The following is an 18958-nucleotide window of genomic DNA, read 5'->3' as shown; positions in this document are numbered from 1 at the left end:
AATATTGCACTGCAGATATTCATCACAATCACAGCAGTTAAAAACCCCCCAAAATAAGTAACTTCATTGCATATGTTTTCTATACACCCAGCACCTTCCAACCCAAAGCACTTCACAGACTGTACACCAATTGCAGTTTCACTCGACTGATATTAGGGCCATATTATGCTAGGCTCTGTACATAACAGAGTGTGAGAGACCGTCCCTGCCCCAAAGCACTGGCAGTCTAAATAGACGAGGCAGGTGGAGACTGGGAGGGGAAGCGTAAGTGAAGTCTCTTGCCCAACAGCAAGTCGGTGGCAGAGATGGGGCTAGAACCCAGGCTTCTTGAATCCCTGTTCAGTGCGCTACACGTTAGACAGTGTGTCTGTTGTGTAGACTTGCACCACTGAAATGCAGCCACCTCTGGGGTAGAAGACAGCCAGAGTGCCAACTCCAAGCAAAATAAACGAAGGCTGAGATTCTTGCATATTAACATGACTCCAGAAGCTGGGGCTTTGAGGTCATTTTTTTTATCCAGGACACTCATGCAACTCCACCACCTGCTCCAAAAAGTGTCTCTTAAATGATCGCTCAGCATTTTTCTTCTCTCATGAAGTCCTTCCATCCCACTCTCAGTGCGCTCGCTCGGGGTGTAAATAGGGAAGCCCATTCAAATGACCTCATGCGTTTGCCTCTCGGCTCCTGTTTCCCTCCCTGCAGCGCTTGGGGGTTGGCGATTGTAACTGTGCATCTTAAAAGCGTACGCAGCAGAGCGGCAAAGGCAGCTGGGAGCATCGGTTGCTCGTTCACGCGTCAGTCGCTCTTGCCCTGCCGGACCTTTCTTTTTAAACGGGCGCTTCCCAAGGTGGTTTGGGTTGGAGACAGGCCTGGCGAATCCTTGGCTCTGTATGTGGGAGGGAAGGGGTTAAAACCCAAACCCTGGACTAAACTTTGCAAACCTGCCGACCAAACTCACGGATCTTCCTTCCCCATTCCCTGTTAAAACAGTAGGGTCTTCTTGAACTACTCCTGCCCGAGGATGGCACTAAAAGTAAGGTGCACAGCCCCCCCACCTCTGCCAGCAGCCGAGGGACGCCCCCCTTTTTAACCATCAGAGGGAGGGTCCGGAACAGCCTCCCACTGGGAGTTGTGGGGACAAACCACTTCATTCGTTTTAAGAGAAAGCTGGACAGATTGTCTGATGAAGTTGCTTGTGATGCTGGGGGCCAGGGCTCACTTCTAGTTGATGTCTTGCTTATCTAAAGCTCATGCTTCAGGGTTCCAGCAGCAGAGGTCAGGAAGGGATCCCTCTCTCCTCCCAGTGTATTCTGGGCGGGGTTTTTTTAAGCTCCTTCCTCTGAAGCATCAGCGATGGCCACGGCTGGAGATGGGACACGGGGCGGAGTGGGCCAGGGCTCTGAGATAGCACAGAGCATTTTCTCTCTCGGGGGCTTGCCTGGCTGGGTCTTGCTCCCATGCTGAGGGTCTCCCTCTTCGCCACATGTGGGGTCGGGAAGGAGTTTTCCCCCAGATCAGATTGGGAGCGACCTTGGGGTTTTTTTTCACCTTCCTCTCCAACGTGTGGGTCACTTGACTTAAAGCTAAAAAGCTCTGTGGCATGTCTCACGTAATCATTTCTCTACCAGCGCGCGGGCTTCGGCCCCTCCTAGTCTCTGCCCATAGAATCATAGAATATCAGGGTTGGAAGGAACCTCAGGAGGTCATCTAGTCCAACCCCCTGCCAATCCCCAACTAAATTGTGGCACAAAACAGTCTTGTCTCCTGGGTAATGCTTTGGTCTCCTGGCGGTTGTTGGAATTGGTGGGTGGGGGCTGGCCGGTGTTGGTGGCCTGCGATGCACAGATCAGACTAGGTGGTCTGGGGAATCACTTCTGGCCTTAAGCTTCATGACTCCCTGGGTTGGGTGAGCAGAGCTCCTCCTTCTCCGACACCCTGAGAGCGCCCCCCTCCTCTTTTTCAATCTGCTATAACCACGGGCCCTAGCACTGTGGTAGCCACTTGGCGGCTGATCAGTAGCCAGGCTCTGCGGCACCCCTTGCTGGCAAGCCCAGCCTGAGCACAGAGCGGGCGGGCCGGATCCCCTTCATCTCGCCTCTTTATTTTGCAGCTGGAGGAGGGTGTAAATGGCACGGGCAGACCCGTTCTGGCCCCCCCTCCCCCAGGATCCCAGATGCTCCCATGAGACCACACCTCCTTGCGAAACATCTTGTCCCCTCTTCCCCCGCCTCTGCCACCCACACCCATGGGCCCCCGCTGCGCTCTCTGCTGACGGAGAGCGTGAGGCGTGGGGGCGGGGGATGTGCGGGAGTGGGGGCCGGGGAAGGGCTGACCACAGCATTTTATTAAAAGAGTTGAGGCTTGTGGGACTGGGGGAGGAAGCAGAAGCAAAAGAACAAAAGAGTAAAAAGAAGCGCGTAGGAGCCAGCCCAGCTGCAGCCTCTACCTGATTTCCCATCTCAGCCCGGCCGCGTGCAAACCCCGTGAGATGCTGCCCGTGTGCGCAAAAGAGAGAACGGCGGTGGGGGGGGGGCAAATCATTGTATTGAGAAACTTGCCACAGCTTAGCGGCAGTGCGCTGCTTTGTGTCTCGTGATCCGAGAAAAAATAATTTGACTTGAACTCCTGGTGACTTGAATTGTGGTATTCAGGAGGCCCGGGTGTCCTAGATTGTGGGGGATTGTTTCTTAGAGGACGTGGCCTCTGAGTTCGTAGATTTCAGGGGCAGAGGGGATGGTGAGGTCATCTAGGCGGGTCGGGCTCTCACGTTTCACCCAGATTCCCCTCTGTTGAGTCCAGTAACTTCTTTGGGCTTGTCTACACTTAAAACACTGCAGCGATGCGGCCAGAATGCGTCAGTGAAGACGCTGCCTACGCTGAAAGGAGATGCCCCCGTCGGCGGAAGTGATCCGCCTCTCCAAGAGGCGGTCGATGGGAGAATTCTCTCGTCCACCTAGTGCTGTCTACACCAGGGCTTGGATCAGTTTAACTGCACCACTCAGTGGTGTGAGCGACATGTTACACCAGCCAAATTTCCTAGCGTCGACCAGGCTTTTGACTAACGCAGAGATACTCAGACAGAGTTTCCAGAGCTGCAAATAGCTCTTTAATGCATCTCCTGCGGCTCTCTGCAGTACATAATATTAAAACACCCTGTGATTTAATGATTAACTGATCTAATGTCAGGTTTCAGAGTAGCAGCCGTGTTAGTCTGTATTCGCAAAAAGAAAAGGAGGACTTGTGGCACCTTAGAGACTAACCAATTTATTTGAGCATAAGCTTTCGTGAGCTACAGCTCACTTCATCGGATGAATAACTGATCTAAGTTATTAACCAGTCAGGAGGCTTTTCCTCTGTTATTAACCAATTGTAGTTGATAAAATACTAATACTTGGGCAGTCATTTTGCCGAGAGAGAGAGAGTGTGTGTGTGTGTGTGTGTGTTTCATTTGAGATATATATATATATATATATATACACACACACAATGAATTCACACGACTGTGACTCTTTTGGGTAATGTTGACCACTAATTTGTCTCCTGAAACCCTGAGGTCTGAGTATCGCTGGACTCTAAGGCTTTGTCTATACTGGAACTGGAATGACAAATTTTCGGTTGTTCAGAGGTGTGAAAAAAACCACTCCCCCGAACGACAAAAATTTTGCCGACGAAAAACGGCTGTGTGAGCAGCGTTCTCTCCTGCCGACCAAGCTACCGCTGCTCCTTGGAGGTGGAAGTTTCTTGTTGGCGGGAGAGCTCTCTCCTGCCAACATACGGCGGCTACACTGCACACCTTTCTTCTGTAGCTGTGTCGCTAAAAGGTGCATAGTGTTGACGTAGCCTGAAGCGAACCTTTCAGGAGGACAAGGCGGGTGAGGTGATATCGTTTATTGGACCAAGAGACCAGCTTTCCAGCTTACACAGAGCTCTTCTTCAGAAAGGGAAAGGTACTCAGTGTCACAGCTAAATACAAGACAGAACAGATTGTTTAGCACAAGTAGTTAGCACATATTCTAAGGGACCATTCAAGGGGAAGTGGCTAAGTTAACACCTCTGCAGACGTAGGACAAAAAAAGGGGAGGAGTGAGTTAGTTACAGATTGTTTATTGTAATAAACCATATATCCAGTGTCTTTATTCAGGCCATGGTATTGAGTGTCTAGCAAAATTATGAATTTATGTTCCCAGGCTCATCTTTTGAGAGTGTTTGGGCAGGTTTCCTTTGAGGATGAGCACGGAGAGGTCAGCTATGGAGTGATCACTTTGGGTTCACCCACAGGGGATGGGGGTGTTTTTTGTCTTTGGTCCTTTTTCTGGGTGAGTTCATTTGAGAGTGTAGTGATTGTCTGGTTTCACCCACATAGTTATTCGGGCGTTTAGTGCAGTAGATGAGGTACACCATACATTGTGATAGGCATGTTTGGGACCCCTAGATCTTGAAAAGTAGGGATCACCTCCCCCACCTTGTCTCTCTAATACCCTGGGACACACACGGCTACAACAACACTGCAAACACCAATGGAAAATACCTGCTGGGAAAGCATGTGGTCTTGATCTAACAACATCAAGAAATGGAGCATCCACCACTCTCCTTGGGAATTTGTTCTAAGGGTTAATCACCTTCATTGTTAAGCATTGGTGCCATATTTCTAATTTGAATTTGTCCAGCATCAGCTTCCAGCCAGGGTTCCCATTTATGTCTTTCTCCCCTAGATTAGAGTCCTTTAGCACCTAGCATTTTCACCCTGTGAAGGTACTTTGACACCAGGATAAATCACTTTTCAAGTAAGACAATGTGGTCTAGTGCATAGGGCTAGGATTTAGGAGACCTCTGTTCTGTTCCCACCTCTGCAACTAATGAGTTGTGTGACTTTAGGCAAATCACTTTCCTGCTCAATGCCTCAGTTTGCCCTCTCACCATTTGTCTGTTTACACGGTAAATTCTTTGGGGGCAGGGACTTTTTCTTGCTAGATATACAGATGGTGCCTACCACAATGGGTCCCTGAACTTGGCTAGCCCTTGAGGTGCTGCCATAATGGGACAGACGTACAAGTGGTATAAAGGTCCATGGCAGTGGTTCGGAGGCTGGGAAAGAGAATGAAAAGCTTTGGACTTTTTGATTTAGAGAGAGGACAAACAAGAGGCATGAGGGAGAGAGAGAAAATGAAGAATGGAAGAGAGAAGGTAAATCAGGCGCTCCTATTTATCCTTTCCTATAATATGTGGACAAGGGATGTCCAGGGACAGTGAAATGCAACTTTTTGGTTTTTATACCCAGGGAACTTCCTGTTTCTGGATATTTATCATAGCCAAGAGCTTAGAAGGATTCAAAAAAAGTTTGGCCATTTACGTGGAGAATGAGCATAGCCGCAGTTCCGTTACACAGGGTAAATGCTTCATAGGGGTAATAAATCCGCATGCTTCAGGGCATGAGTGAATCATAAGCTGTCTGGGGTCAGGAAGACCATCTCTCTTATGGGAAATTACTGCGTGATTTTTCAGTATGGGGGTTTATAGGCAGCTAGTGCTGAGGGGCAGGAGATAGTGGCCCATTGCTCTGACTCAGAATGGGCTGAGAACTTTTACTGCAATCAGTGGGAATTTGCATGAGGATTCATTCACCCACCCCCCACCCCCCGGTGAGATGAGTAACAATTACTTATTTGCAAAAAGAAAATGGGGACTTGTGGCACCTTAGAGACTAACCCAATTTATTTGAACATAAGCTTTCGGGAGCTACAGCTCACTTCGTCGGATGCATTCACGAAATGCATACAGCTCACGAAAGCTCATGCTCAAATAAAATGGTTAGTCTCTAAGGTGCCCCAAGTCCTCCTGTTCTTTTTGCGAATGCAGACTAACCCGGCTGCTCCTCTGAAACCAATCACTTATTTATTATCATCCCTATTTGACCCCGGGAGAAGCTGAAGTTGAGAGATGTTAAACAACGCACCCAAAGTTGACATGACAAATGAGCAGCGGAGCTGGGACTAGAAACCAGGACCCCTGGCTCCCACTTCTCAGCGAAGTGCTAGTCCCCATTCTGCTGTTCCTATAGTTGTACAGTGCTGCTGGCTGCTCGCCCTAGGAAACGAGATGTCCTATTTCATTCTGTTGCGAAGCACCAAGTACTTTTGTAAGCAGCAAACAATTGGAAGGGGATGGTCTTGTGGTTAAGGCAGCAGTCTCATACTCGGAAGACTGAGGTTCAATGCTGAACTCTGCTCCTGACTGCCTCTGTGACCTAAGTTATTTAGGGCTGGATTTTCAAGTCCTCCGCTCTTCCCTTTGGGGCTAGAGAATTAACAACGCCCTGAGAGCTGCCGTTGTGACACAGACGGGTCACAATAGGCTGCCCTCTTTGGCAAATCTGTCCCTGGATCTCTCTCAGTTCCTCCATCTTTAAAATGGGATGATTGCCTATTTAGAATGTCAGCTCTTTGAGGCAGGGACTGTCTCTTACTATGTGTCTGTACAGCACCTGGCGCAGTGGGGCTCCAATTAGGCGCTACCTCAGTACAAATGGTCCTCGCCCTCTACGGGTCACCGGACATGAATCCAGAGATTGGAGGTGGCTGGTTTTTCGGGGCGGGTTTGGTCTGAGATCTCTTGTCTTCAGTGACTTACCAAAACCCACCCATTTTATTTTTAAATGAATATATTTTTGGAAGCGGGGGGGGGGGTCACATTCAGAAACTGTCGAAATTTTCCGTTTTCCATGCAAGACTCCTGTTGGGGAGGAGATTAATTGCAAACAGCTTTTCTGCTGCGTCAGGCTTCCTGAAAGGCTGTGAAGTGTCTGGGGTGGAAAAGTAGATCTTGGGGCTGTTTCTTTCTGCCATTAACATCTGTTCTGGGAGTGAGCGAACATGTTATTCCCCCTCCTGCCCCATCGCCGCAATTAGCTGTGGCCGGGGGTGATGCCATCAATAGACGGCGCCTTGTGAAATTGGGGCGAGGTGGAGAAATCATGGCGCCTTGTGCACAGAAAAGTTTCCTTCCACTGTGGCGGGCAGAGCCCAGTGGGGCAGTTTGGCGAGCGGGTGCTGAAAATGCAGCAGCCTGTCCACCAGTTGCCTTCGGTGCACAGATCTCCTCCCTGCCAGAGCACTCACAGGCTCTGTGGTTTGGGCAGTTCCTTTGTTAATTTCAGCTCGACGTCTGGTTTGCTGGGGGAAAGGAACAGGAGTGCAAGGTGGGGACCGCTCCGGAAGGAGCTCGGGGAGCTGAGCTGTGGAAAATCCGGCCACAGGTGTCCTGGTGGGAGCTGCAGTACCTTTGAATCTGAGCATCTTCAGGACAGAGTCTGGCCTTCTACAAGTGGCTCAAAACCCATTGTCTCCTGAGGCAGAAATCCAGGTTCTCTCTATCCCAACACAGGCCAGTAATTCACCCCCACTGCCTGACCCTTGGTATGGAATATACAAGGAATCAACATGCAATAGGCATAAATCCTGCAGGGCCTCATCATTATTATATGTGTTACAGTGGTGCAGAGAGGCCGCACAGTGCCAGGTGCTGTACATACTCCTAGTAAGAGCTAAATGGACAAGACAGAGCAAGGTATCGTTATCCAGAGCGGGAGCTGACATGGATTAAGGGCACTCGTCTCTTGAGAATCGGGCCCTTCCTTGATCAAGGAGCCAGTGGCATGGCCAGAATTTGAACCAAAGCCTCCCGAGTCCCAATTTAGGGTGTGTCTACACAGCACCTAGACACCCCCGGCCAGGGTTTCAGCACTTGCCTGCTATCTTTTTAAGGCGCACCAGGCTTTTGCTTGTTTCCAGTGGTTTAAAACCATTCCAAGCTTGATCCAGATGCCTGACACTGATCGGTGCTAGAACGAATCCTTCACTGGATGGCTTGCAGAAACCTCATGCATGATTGCTCCACTTTAGCTGCCTTCAAAAGGAGAAACCTTTCCCCCTTCCCAGTCGCATCCAGAGGTTGCAGATGCTCGGAAGGTGTCATCCAGAAAACTGAATCCCCATCTCCCCCCTTCCATGCGAGTTTGTCTGTGCTGGGAGCTCGGGCTCAGAAACTTGCCCCTAGCGCTCGCCTGGGCGGTTGGGGGGGTCTTTGCAGGCAGCGCTGTCCTTGAGGAGGAGGATTTACGGAGCGTTGTTAAGGGCACCCGACGCCGACCTTGCGAGGTGCTGAGTGCGTTCTGCAGCTTGCAGTAGGTGCTCAGAACCGCACAGGATTTGATTTGGCGGGAGGTCTGAGCCCCTGTGTCTTCAACCAGTGCAGCAGTGCACCGCGGCTTTCGGGAGTGGGCTGCACGGGGCCCAGGTGGACCTGTAGGGCACCAAGGTAGGATGGGAAGATGGTTCAAGCACAAGGGGAGACAGGGCATGAAGGTCACTGCAGGGCGGGCTTGGGGTCGGCCATAGGGCTGGGTGTTGCCGGCGGGGGGGAGGGGGGCTGTTTCAAAAGAGGGCAAATGTAGGCACCCAGCTGAGAGCGGGAGGATCAGTCACAGGGGCAAGGATGCAGAGGAGAATTGGGGATGGATCAGGGCCCAGTGATGACGCGGGCCCAGTGATGACGCAGGCCCATTGTAGCGGCCAGTCAGCGAGACGTCCAGGGCTGAACTACCCCAGTGCAAATCCAGAGAAAGCGCTGAGTTTGTATGGGGGTCGCTGAAAGCCAGATTGGCTCCCGAGGTCTATCCGGGGACTGGGCAGAGGAAGAACAGCGTCCATGTAGGATGGGGTGTTCGGGGAGGAAGTGCGTGCCTCGGGGTGGTAACCGGCAGGAAGAGTCCACTTGGCGAGAGGCCCAGCGGGGAGCCTGGGGCGCTGGAAGGAAGCGGGGGTGATGTTTCTTGGGCCACTGCAATAAGCTGAATACTGGGGGCTGTGTCCCCCAGGCCCAGGGGCTCTGGGGACCCCTCGCCCAGGCGGGGCTCACCTATCCCCGCCCTCAATCGGCAGCTGAACGCTCCTGCTGAAAGCCGGCGAGGGGGGAAGACGGGAAGGAGGCGCGGCAACTCCCTCCCTGCACAACTTCTGGGCATCGCCCCGCGAGTCGCTGGAGGTGTGGCACCCATCTCGCAGGCTCAAGAACCACACGCCTTTCCTGAGCCGCCTGCACCGAATGGGCCCCCCGAGAGGTTGGTCACCCTGGTTAGGCGGTGGGGGATTTTTTTTTTCTTTTCGCTCTTGCTTCTAAAATAAACCTCCGCTTTGTGAGCATGTTGCCTAACCCACTTGCAGCCACACACCCTGGGGGGGGGGGGGGGGGGGGGCTTTTCTTCTTAACCAGCCTTTATTTGAAACACTCACTTTTCCTGTCTTCAGAAGCACAAACCTCACACAACTCTCCTCGGCCGCCACCGACATGTGTCCCCACTCTCAGCCCCGGCCTTCGCCTCCCCTTACAGGAAACGGTTCACGTTTGCGAGGCCAAAATCCCAGTGCCATGGCTTGGAACGGCGCCAGTCTGTTATGTCTGCCACAGCGTGCCAGGCAGCGGTGGGGGACGGCAGGGGAGAGTCCTGCTTTGCCATGCCTGGCCTGCCTTTCGGTTGATTTGCATTGCTAGTGATTGAACTGGAGAAGGAAGTTTCCACTCTTCGATCTCTGAGGGGCAGAAGGTTATTTTGGAGGAAGGGAGGTTATACTCAGGGCAGTGCTTTTTCTAACCAGCTCCCCTGCCCTTGCCAATGTGGGACCCCCCCCCCCAGCAGGGCCTGGTGGGCTGGGTTGGGGGGTTTTGTTTTGGAAGGCAGCAGAAGACCGAGGGAATGGCAGGTTCCCCTGTGCTAAAACACGGGCTCCAAAAGGCCACAGTATTTCAGGTCTGAAATATTCATGGGGCGGCGGGCGAAAGTCGGGCATCCTGGCGGCTGTTCGGGCCTCAGGGAGCGAGAACAAGGTGCTGGCGACTGCCTTGCCTGTGTGAGATCAGCCAGCCTAGAAATCCCCTCTCCACCTCACCTTGCCTTCCACTGCAGCGTGGCCTAGCGGTTGGAGTGACTGGGACTTCGGAGAAGTCCTGTGGCTGATGTTGGAGAGGACGTCAAGCCAGATGATGTTGGAGAGGACGTCAAGCCAGGTGGTCCCTGCTGACTTTAGAAGTTGTGAAGCTGTGGAGTGGGGATCCTGGAGACCCAGGTTCTCTTCTTGGCTTGGCTGCTGGGTGCCTTTGGGCACTCCGAGACTCAGTTTCCCAGGCTGTACAATGGGGAGAATGAACCTGACCTCCTCTGTGAAGTGCTTGGAGATCTAGGGATGAGAAGAGCTAGGGGTGACGATTATTTATTATTCGCGGGTCTCTCATTCACATCCAGCCCACTGCCTCTTCAGAGTGAGCCTGCAAAAGAGTTATTGAGCCCATCTCTGTCCTGCTGCATGTCACAGGCTCCGACGCACCGTGGTCACCCCCTTGCTTAGAGAGTAGGGATGGCTTTAGGGGATGGATTCCCAGCTCTGCCACTGGTTCGCTCTGTGACATGGGGCAAGTTGACAAGGGGTACGTCTCCACAGCAGCGAATCTCGGAGCCCCCCTCTGCTGAATGGGGACAATGATGTTGCCTTGTCCTGCTGCAGGCAGGGGGTTAGTTTCCTCATTTTGCAGAAGGGAAGGGAAGGTGGAAAGGTTAAGTGACATGACCAAGGCCCTAGAGACTGCTGCTGCCAGAGGTGGGATCAGTGGTCCCTTAATGAGGTTATTAAGGGCCTGACTCCAGCGCCTGTTGAAATCAATGGGAGGCTTGGCTGGGGGAGGAGGGGGCTGCTGCTGCTCTCGTGAGCTGACCCTGGTGGGGCCAGAGGAGCGGGCTCCGCTGCTGGGAGGGGCCTCGTAACACCTAGCGCACCAGCCATAGCTCTGACAGCACAGCCACAAAGCAATCCCTCCCCCAGACTGAGGGGCCGCAGGCTTTTTATGGATCCCAAAGGCGTCCACCTCTGGGCAGGAGCGTGTGTGACCGGCCTCCTTTAGGAAACATCAGGGCTGGCTTTTTGTCCCAAGCGATCCGTGCCCACGGCAAGGCCCGGGCTCAGGGCTCTCTCCGCGAGACTGGCTAGGGACTGGGCACCAGCTGGGATCGATGGCGAGTTCCTAGAAGAACAGGGGAGCACGTGAGTTTCCGGACACCGGGGAGCTCCAGGAGGTGTAGCTGCTGCGGTGGCTGACGGAGGAGAGCTATAGACGGAGGAACCCCGGCGCTGCTGGCCAGGGCTCTGCTCTGCTGCCTTCTCGGGCTCACAAGGGGCTCCTCTGGGTGAGCGTCATGCCCATTGTTCACAAAATCCTTCGAGTCGGATCCTTCGGGGCCCTTCGTTTTGTCGCCCGTCACTCCCGCCGGCCGCACGTCAGAACAAGCAATGGCCCGCTTCCAGGGGGATGTGTCCTGTGAACAACGGAGTGAATACAACCCCCGATTCTTTAGGGGTGGTGGGCGGGGGAAAGGGAACGGCGAGAGGGGGGGACCTGTCCGCTGCTGTTACGTGAGGCATCTCCCAGGTCCCCTCGGTGTCACAGTCACTCAGCTCAACGCGGCTGCTCTCTCGTGCTCGGCGTGACAGCCCCTCGGTAACCTCATGAGACAGGTTCTCCCTTCACATCAACATAGCAAATCTGTTTTTTTTTTTAAAGGCGACGCGGAAGTTGTTGGGGAGACTTCCACGTGTTGACGACTTTGGCAGGGCCACGGGAAAGGCATTGATGGAGCCGGCAGCCCGGCGGGAGGAAAAAGTCGTCATTTATCTGTTGCCTTGTTTGTTTGTTTGTTTTGTTTGGAAAACCAGGATGCCTGGGTTCCATCCTTGGCTCACTAGGTGACCTTGGGCAAGTCGCTCGACTTCCTTAGAGCCCCGGTCTCAGTTTGTAAAGGGAGCTGAGTTCCGGGGCTGAAAAAACTGCTGTCTCCTTTTGTCCGGCCCTATCCTGTACTATGATATATAATGTGGGTTATGGTACTGCCTGGGAGTGGACCAGGACCCCGCTGAGCTAGGGGCTGGTCAAACCCAGAACAAAAAGTCAATCTCCGCTCCAAAAAGCGTACAATCCACGTATAGGGCAAGAGAGATCAGCTGGGTACAGACAGGTTAGCGATGGCTGGTTGGTGTGATGAGCCGCGGCCTCCGCTCGTTTTGTTCTCACCTTGTTCTGATGATCTGTGTTAACGTGCTTCACTCAGCCTATAGGGTCGCAGGTCCTGGGGGGAGATCAGACAGACCCCCAGAGCTCTCACGGGGCCTTCCCTAGACTCCCAGGAGCCCCTCTGCTAGCAGGGTCCAGCAGCTGTCCCCTTTTCCCAGGGCAGTTGGCTATGATTTGCCCCTGCAGTTGCCCCTCGCAGTCGTGGGGGTGCAGCGGCTCAGCAGAGCCGGGGGTGGGGGGCCTCTCCCTGTTCCCGAGCTGGGCCGTCTCCTACGGGGTTGCTTTACGCCTTGCCCTGCTGTCTGCCCTGTGTTAGAGTCAACCTGGCACTGGCCTACACCGAGCTGACCGAGGAGCTGTACCAGCTGAGGACCCTCAGCTCCCTGCAGAGCCAGATCCTCCGAACGCTGCTGCAGGAGCAGCCCATCAACGGCGGTGAGCACGTTCCCGGGGGCGAGGGGTTTGCACGCCGGGGCAGCGGGTTCGGTTCCCGGCGGGGGAGGTCTCCAAAGGGAGATCGGCACCATCCCCCTTGACCAGAGGGGCCCGGAGTTTGGGATCCGAAAGGGGAGAGGGGCTGGGGAAGGATGGAGAGCCCCGAGGTCAGGCTGTCACCCCTGGGGGGACGAGCCCCTCCCTGGGACGTCCCTGCTACCCCTCCTGTGCGCCTCAGGCCCAGAGGGTCGCCCTCTAGGGGCGGAAGGGGAGATGGCTCCTGGATTCCACCCTTGGCCTCTTTCCCTGATCGAGATGGTCCCTGTGCCCCACGTAGGCTGAGCTGGTCCCTGCCCAGCATACCGCCCCCAGGGCACTGCTGTCTGTGCTGCACACTGGCGGGCGGGGGTGTGTGTGTGTGTCCCCTTGCTGACTTGCTTGTCTTTTGTCCCATTGCTTTGCAGGCCAGAGGCACTCCCCGCTCTCGCAGCGCCGCTCCCCGGCGCCGCCCTGCCCGTCCCCGGCTCAGCAAGGCCGGTCCCCGGTCCCCCCGTGCCAGTCTCCTGCGCTGCAGCGGCGGTCTCCCGTCCCCCCGAGCCAGTCCCCTGCCCAGCAGCGCCGCTCCCCGGCGCCCCCCCCGAGCCAGTCCCCTGCCCAGCAGCGCCGCTCCCCGGCGCCCCCCCCGAGCCAGTCCCCCGCCCAGCAGCGCCGCTCCCCGGCCCCCTCCTGCCCGTCCCCCGCCTCCCAGCACCGGGCGCCCCCCGCCAGCGAGAGGAACGTGATGGATCTGGGGTACTCGAAGCCCCCAAGCCACCACATCAAAGCCAGCTTCCAGGGGCGCCGCAGCTACTCGGAGGTGAGCGACGCTGCCGTGTACCGGCAGGGCCACTCCCTGTGGCTGCAGCCCGAAGCCTCCACGCTGCCAAAGCACCGTCCCTACGGCGAGGTTTACATCGGCGGGGCCGGGGGCGCCAGAGACGCCTTCGAGGAGCACCTGCGCTTCGAGAAGCAGTCCTCCGACGAAGATGAGTGGACCGTTCCCAGCCCCCCCAGTCCCGAGGCGGGAGCCACCCGCTGTGCCTCTTTTTGTGCCGGCTTCCCCATCCCCGACCCCGCCGCGCACCGGACAGCTGCCTCCTACTCCAGGGCCGAGCACGCGCAGTCCTGGCCGTCGATCAACGTAAGCGCTAGCCCCGGTTACTGCCTAACCCATTGTCCCGCTGCGAGCTTCTTCGCAGCAGCGCCACCTCCAGGCCTGGTCTGGGCCGGCCTTGCCGAACCCCCGGCCCTCACCCCTGGACTCGGGGACGTGTGTCCCCGTTTCTCAGCAATGGGTCTGAACCAGAATGTAGGACGCAGGGAGGAAGAGGAGTGGTGGTCCTGTGGCTAAGGACGGGGAGAGCTGCGTTCCATTCCTGGCTCTGCTGCTGCCGAGCTGCGTGACCTTGGGAAAGTCACTTAACCACTGTGTGCCTCAGTTTCCCCATCAGTAAACCGGGGAGGGGGGGGGCTGTGAGGATCAATCCAGTCCGTGGCTGAGGCAGTTGGTTACCGTGGTGCTGGAGGCCCCATGAAAGCCTGTAACCAGATAAGAAATGTGGGGAACTTTGGCTCCCAACCTTAATCTGAGCTCTGCCTGGTGGACCCCAGCGGTGGACAGCAAGTGCTGGGAGATGCATCCTCTAGTGAATCCCACTAGGTAGCTCCTGTTACAAGGGGGATTTTCCTCCGCCAGCCCAGCATAACTAGTTTGGCTGAGTGGTGGCTGAGGGGAGCTGACACCTATGTCTCTGCGTCCTTGAAGGCTGCCAGGAGGGGGAGGGTGGGGTGTAACCCCCCAAGGAGTGGCCTGAAATTAATGAGGGGGGAATTCAGGCTGAAGATCCCAGCAAAGCCTGCTGAGGGGGAGACCTGGGGGCTGCAGAACAGTCTCCTGGGGGCAGAAGGCAGTTCAAAGGGAAGACCTGGGCAGCGCACTTAGACCCAGCAGGGTGGATCCCCGGCTGGTGTGAATTGGGGCTGCTCCATTGACATCAGCTGGGCTTCTGGCCCCTCAGCTCTCTGGGGAGGTACCTGGGACTCTCCTTTAAGCAGAAATGTCATTTTTTGCCCCCTCTCGCCCCGCAGCTGCTGATGGAGACGGTGGATTCTGACATCCGAAGCTGCCCCCTCTGCCAGCTGGCGTTCCCTATCGGCTACCCGGACGATGCTTTGATAAAGCACATTGATTCGCACCTGGAGAACAGTAAGATCTGAGGCTCCTCCTCCTTCCTCCTCATCACGACTTCCTTACAGCCCTGGCCCCCTTTGGATGCTGCATGAAAACACGGGGAGCAACACGCCTCCCTAAATACCTCCAAGTCTTCAGTACCTGCAGGAAAGACTGAACTGTAAGAGACTCACCTCTCGCTCTTCCCCTCACCTTGGTTTTAAGTGGGTTTCTTTTTCCCTCCCCTCCCCGCCCCCGGGAATGGCAGGATCTGCAGTACTCCTTGTGTCAGCCGGGGGAATGCTCCGGTCCAGGTACTGGGGAGGGGCAGAACAGTTAGTAGTGGCTTCTTACAGAGGGTGTCGCTTGCCTTTTACTGCTTCTTCCTTTACAGCTCTTGCTGTGCCATTTGGTTTCTCTGGATGATCTCAGGGAGGATTGATGGAGGATGGATTCCACCCCCCACTCTGAAAGCTGCTGCGGTGAGAGGCACAGAGTTTCCATGCACCTGTCTGCGGGAATCTCAGTGCAGTTTGAGTCTCTCCCCTCTCCCCAGGGGTTTAATTGTTACAGGGCGGTTGGTTCTCTTCAGCTTTGGTCACTGTTGGCCCCTGAGAGCTTTCAAACCAACCTGCCTTGGCCTTTGGCTGCTAGTTCAAGCATCTTTCCATTAAAATCCGTCCCCGCCCTTTCTCTCAGTGACGCTGTTGAGAAACAAAACCCACTTTCTAGAGGTGTAGCATGGACATCCTATAATATTGCACTGAACTTAATGTCGGCTAGGGGCCGTATCCTGATCTCTGCAAAGTCAATGGCTGCTTTTGACTTTGACTCTGGTGGAGCCCAGCTATGTCCCTAGTGTATTTATATTCTCTTTGATGTACCGTTTACTCCTCCTTCATCCTGACACGTTGCTTTGAGTAGCTAGTTACCGTGTATCAAGAATACCCTCTGTGTCCCACATAGTGGTCATGCCCTCACCTTGCCCGCAGTCTCGTGATGGCATGTGACACTGTCGTGATGGCATCATGTTAATTCCACAGCGGTCACCTGCGTGGGTCCAAGACCCACTGTCTCTCTCCGGCCTTACCAAGCATCTTTGCATTGTACTGATCTGCGACAAACCCATTCAGACTGGCCAGCTGCCCTCATTTCCCCCTGCCCGTACCCCGGGGACTGTCTCAGTGGAACTTCATGGAGTCATTCATTCATCAGAAGTGCCCGTACAGTGAAGATCTTTTGGGAGTATCCCACATTTCCTAGCGGGACCCAGAGATATTTTTTGTGCTGGGCAAACCCCCACTCCTTCATCATTCACCAGGGCGCTGATGAAACTAGCAGCCGTAGCAGTGCGTCTCTGGGTAGGCATCGGCTGTTCCTCTGGGCCAGATCCTCGGCTGGTGTCATTCGTCCAAACTCTGGGGCGGGGAAGGGAAGGAAGAGACTCTCGCTCGCTGTTGGCAGCGCTGTGGGCTGGGAGGTGGCGTTTGCCCTCCGGCCCTTTCCACCCCAATGCTCTGCCTAGAGATGGGCCCAAACCATTAACAGTTAATCTGGAGCGACTAGATCGCTGGCATTTCAAGGGGTATTCAGATGCAGGGTTTGGGCCCCACTCTCAAATTGTTCTGGGGAGTGGGTGTGGTGTGAAATTGGTTTACTTAGGGTGAGGATTCTCTGGGCCCAAGGGGAATCCCGAGCTCCTTGTCTGAGGAAACTCTCAGATGGGGAGGGCTTGTCCACACTTGAAAGTTAATGCGGACTAAAGCACAGTGTAAATGGAAAGTGCATTAGCTGTTCCTGATTAACCCCCATGTATGGACCCTTTTATTCCACAACAAGCGTGCCCCGTTCCTGTTTAGTTTCACCATTGACCGGGGACAAGGCTGGAATACGAGGATCCACAAATGGAACAACTCCACGGGTAGTTGAGCCCTGGATTGTGGGGTTCATCCATGGAACTGCGAGACCCCAGGAAGTTAGAGGGTTCCAAACTGCCATAAGAAGGGCTTGTGGTTTAACAGGGATCAGAGCAGGGCCAACCTGCAGCTCGGGTGACCCTAGGGGCTGGCCAAAGTGATGACTAGCCTCTGGCCCCACATGCTGGGTGGCCGAGGGGTGCGTTACCGACTGATGGTGCTGGCCATCCAGGGTGGATGGATGCCAAAATTATAGGACCATGAATTGACTGATGGGCTTGATGTGGACATCACGGGGTGCGGCGCTCTGGCCTGCGTTACGTGTACCTGACGCACAAGCCACCCAGGGGTGGATCCATGCAGGAGCTTGGATCATATTGGTCCCTTCTGGCCTTAATGGGCATGTCTCCACTGCAGTTAAACTCTAGTGGCTGGCCCATGTCATCTGACTCGGGCTTGGGCTATAAAACTGTAGGGACCCTTGTGGGGTCGCAGGCTCCAGCCTAACCCCAGACATTTACAGTGCAGTCTCATAGCCCTGCAGCCTGATCCCCGCGAGCCCGAGTCACCTGAGCCCCGGGTGTTTAATCACAGCGTAGACGTACCCAAAGCCTATGAATCAGAGAGCAATTCCAGACGCTTCCAAGCAGGGCTGACGCCGGTGCCCCTGGGTAAGGTGCCTGAGTCTAGCGGGGACGCGGGCCTTTGGGAAAATGCATTCAAACCAGTTTTGTGCATTCTGGGGAGGTGGGGATGACACCCTGCCACTCATGGCTCTCCCCCCCATATCTCATGTCACGCTGCATCTGGGACTGGAAGTCGTGGCATTGGGCAAAAAAGGGCCCAATCCTGCGAGATTGCAGAAAAATTCCAAGCAGGCTCTGAGCACCCTCAAGTCCCACTGAAGTCGGCGGGGGCTGAAAGGGCTTGAGTCTCCTTGGAAGGCCAGCTGGCATAAATCGATGTAGCCCCTCTGCACCGATTTACACTGACAGAGGAGCTGGCCCCATCCTCCTTGGCTGATGCATCACTCCTTTCCATACTCTGGTAACACACGCTCGCCCACAAGCTGTGGATGTCACAGACAAGACAAAAAGAAAAGGAGGACTTGTGGCACCTTAGAGGCTAACCAATTTATTTGAGCATAAGCGTTCGTGAGCTACAGCTCACTTCATCGGATGCATACTGTGGAAAGTGCATCCGATGAAGTGAGCTGTAGCTCACGAACGCTTATGCTCAAATAAATTGGTTAGTCTCTAAGGTGCCACAAGTCCTCCTTTTCTTTTTGCGAATACAGAGTAACACGGCTGTTACTCTGAAACAGACAAGACAAGCATTTTCAGCAGGCGGAGGATTCCAGCCATATTGAAGTCATGTCACTTTAAGGTTGGGGGAGGGGCCAGCACAGGGGGGAGGAGTCAAGGGCTAGAGAAGTGCCCGTGAGCAATTTAATTTCCCCACTACTGACACCACTTGTCCCACATCCACATGAAATCTACCTCAGAGCCAACGAGAAGCAGAAAGGATGGAGAAGCAAGATGGGGCTGAGCTGCCCAGGTCCGTCTGTAGGGGTCTGATGCATTCTGCATTGTGGCGCAAAGCCTGATGCGACAATGCACGGCTCTGTCTGAAGAGCCCAGAGCTACCCCTTCCCCATGCGTGGCCTGCAGAGAGCTCTCAGTGTGTCGTTTATTGTAGGCTGCTCCGGGCCTGTTACTTCAATCCCCCCGTTCTAGTCCCACGATCCAAAGCAGAAATACGTGATGTGGTATAATCTCCGCTCCTCTCCCAACCGAGCACCCAATCGGGAGATCCAAGCGGCCTGTCAGTCATCGTTCTGTGCTGCATGCTCTTGACTGACCCCTCTCGATACGGCCCGCCAACGAACACGGGCCCCTGAGATCCCCAGCTCAGGAGAACGTGGAGAGACATTGGTCTGTACGTATCTTCCTTTTGTGTATGTTCTCTTTGAAGAGATCCTGTGCTCTGTGAAACAGAATAAGTCAAATAAAAGTTACCTATAGACTGAAGCGTCAATTGGCAGCCAAAATCTCTTCTCTTTTGGGCTCTGTGGGTCAGGGCTGGCTCGTTCGCTTTTGCAGTTAAATTCCCCAGGATAACATAATCTGCTTGGCCAGGGACAAAACGTTGGTCTAGTACTTGGAGTAGAGGATTGGGAGTCAGGACTCCTGGGTTCTATTCCTGGCTTTTGGAGGGAGTGTGGTCTAGTGGTTAGAACAGAAGAATGGGTGCCAGGACTCCTGGGTTCTATTTCTAACTTGTGGGG

General features: G+C 54.6%; 1 protein-coding gene across 1 annotated transcript in view; it reads left to right on the top strand.

Moving 5' to 3' along the window:
• Positions 1-17793, top strand: part of TBKBP1 (TBK1 binding protein 1) — a 58961-nt gene extending 41168 nt beyond the window's left edge. Inside the window, exons 8-10 of the mRNA XM_073326063.2 lie at positions 12428-12546; positions 13011-13726; positions 14674-17793. Of these exons, the coding sequence (XP_073182164.1) occupies positions 12428-12546; positions 13011-13726; positions 14674-14802 (964 nt within the window). The 3' untranslated portion in view covers positions 14803-17793. The remainder of the gene's footprint in view (positions 1-12427; positions 12547-13010; positions 13727-14673) is intronic.
• The last annotated feature ends 1165 nt before the right edge of the window (positions 17794-18958 follow it).

This window comes from Lepidochelys kempii, chromosome 27 (genome assembly GCF_965140285.1).
Source record: "Lepidochelys kempii isolate rLepKem1 chromosome 27, rLepKem1.hap1, whole genome shotgun sequence".
NCBI lineage: Eukaryota > Metazoa > Chordata > Testudines > Cheloniidae > Lepidochelys > Lepidochelys kempii.
This window is presented reverse-complemented; position numbering and strand designations above follow the sequence as displayed.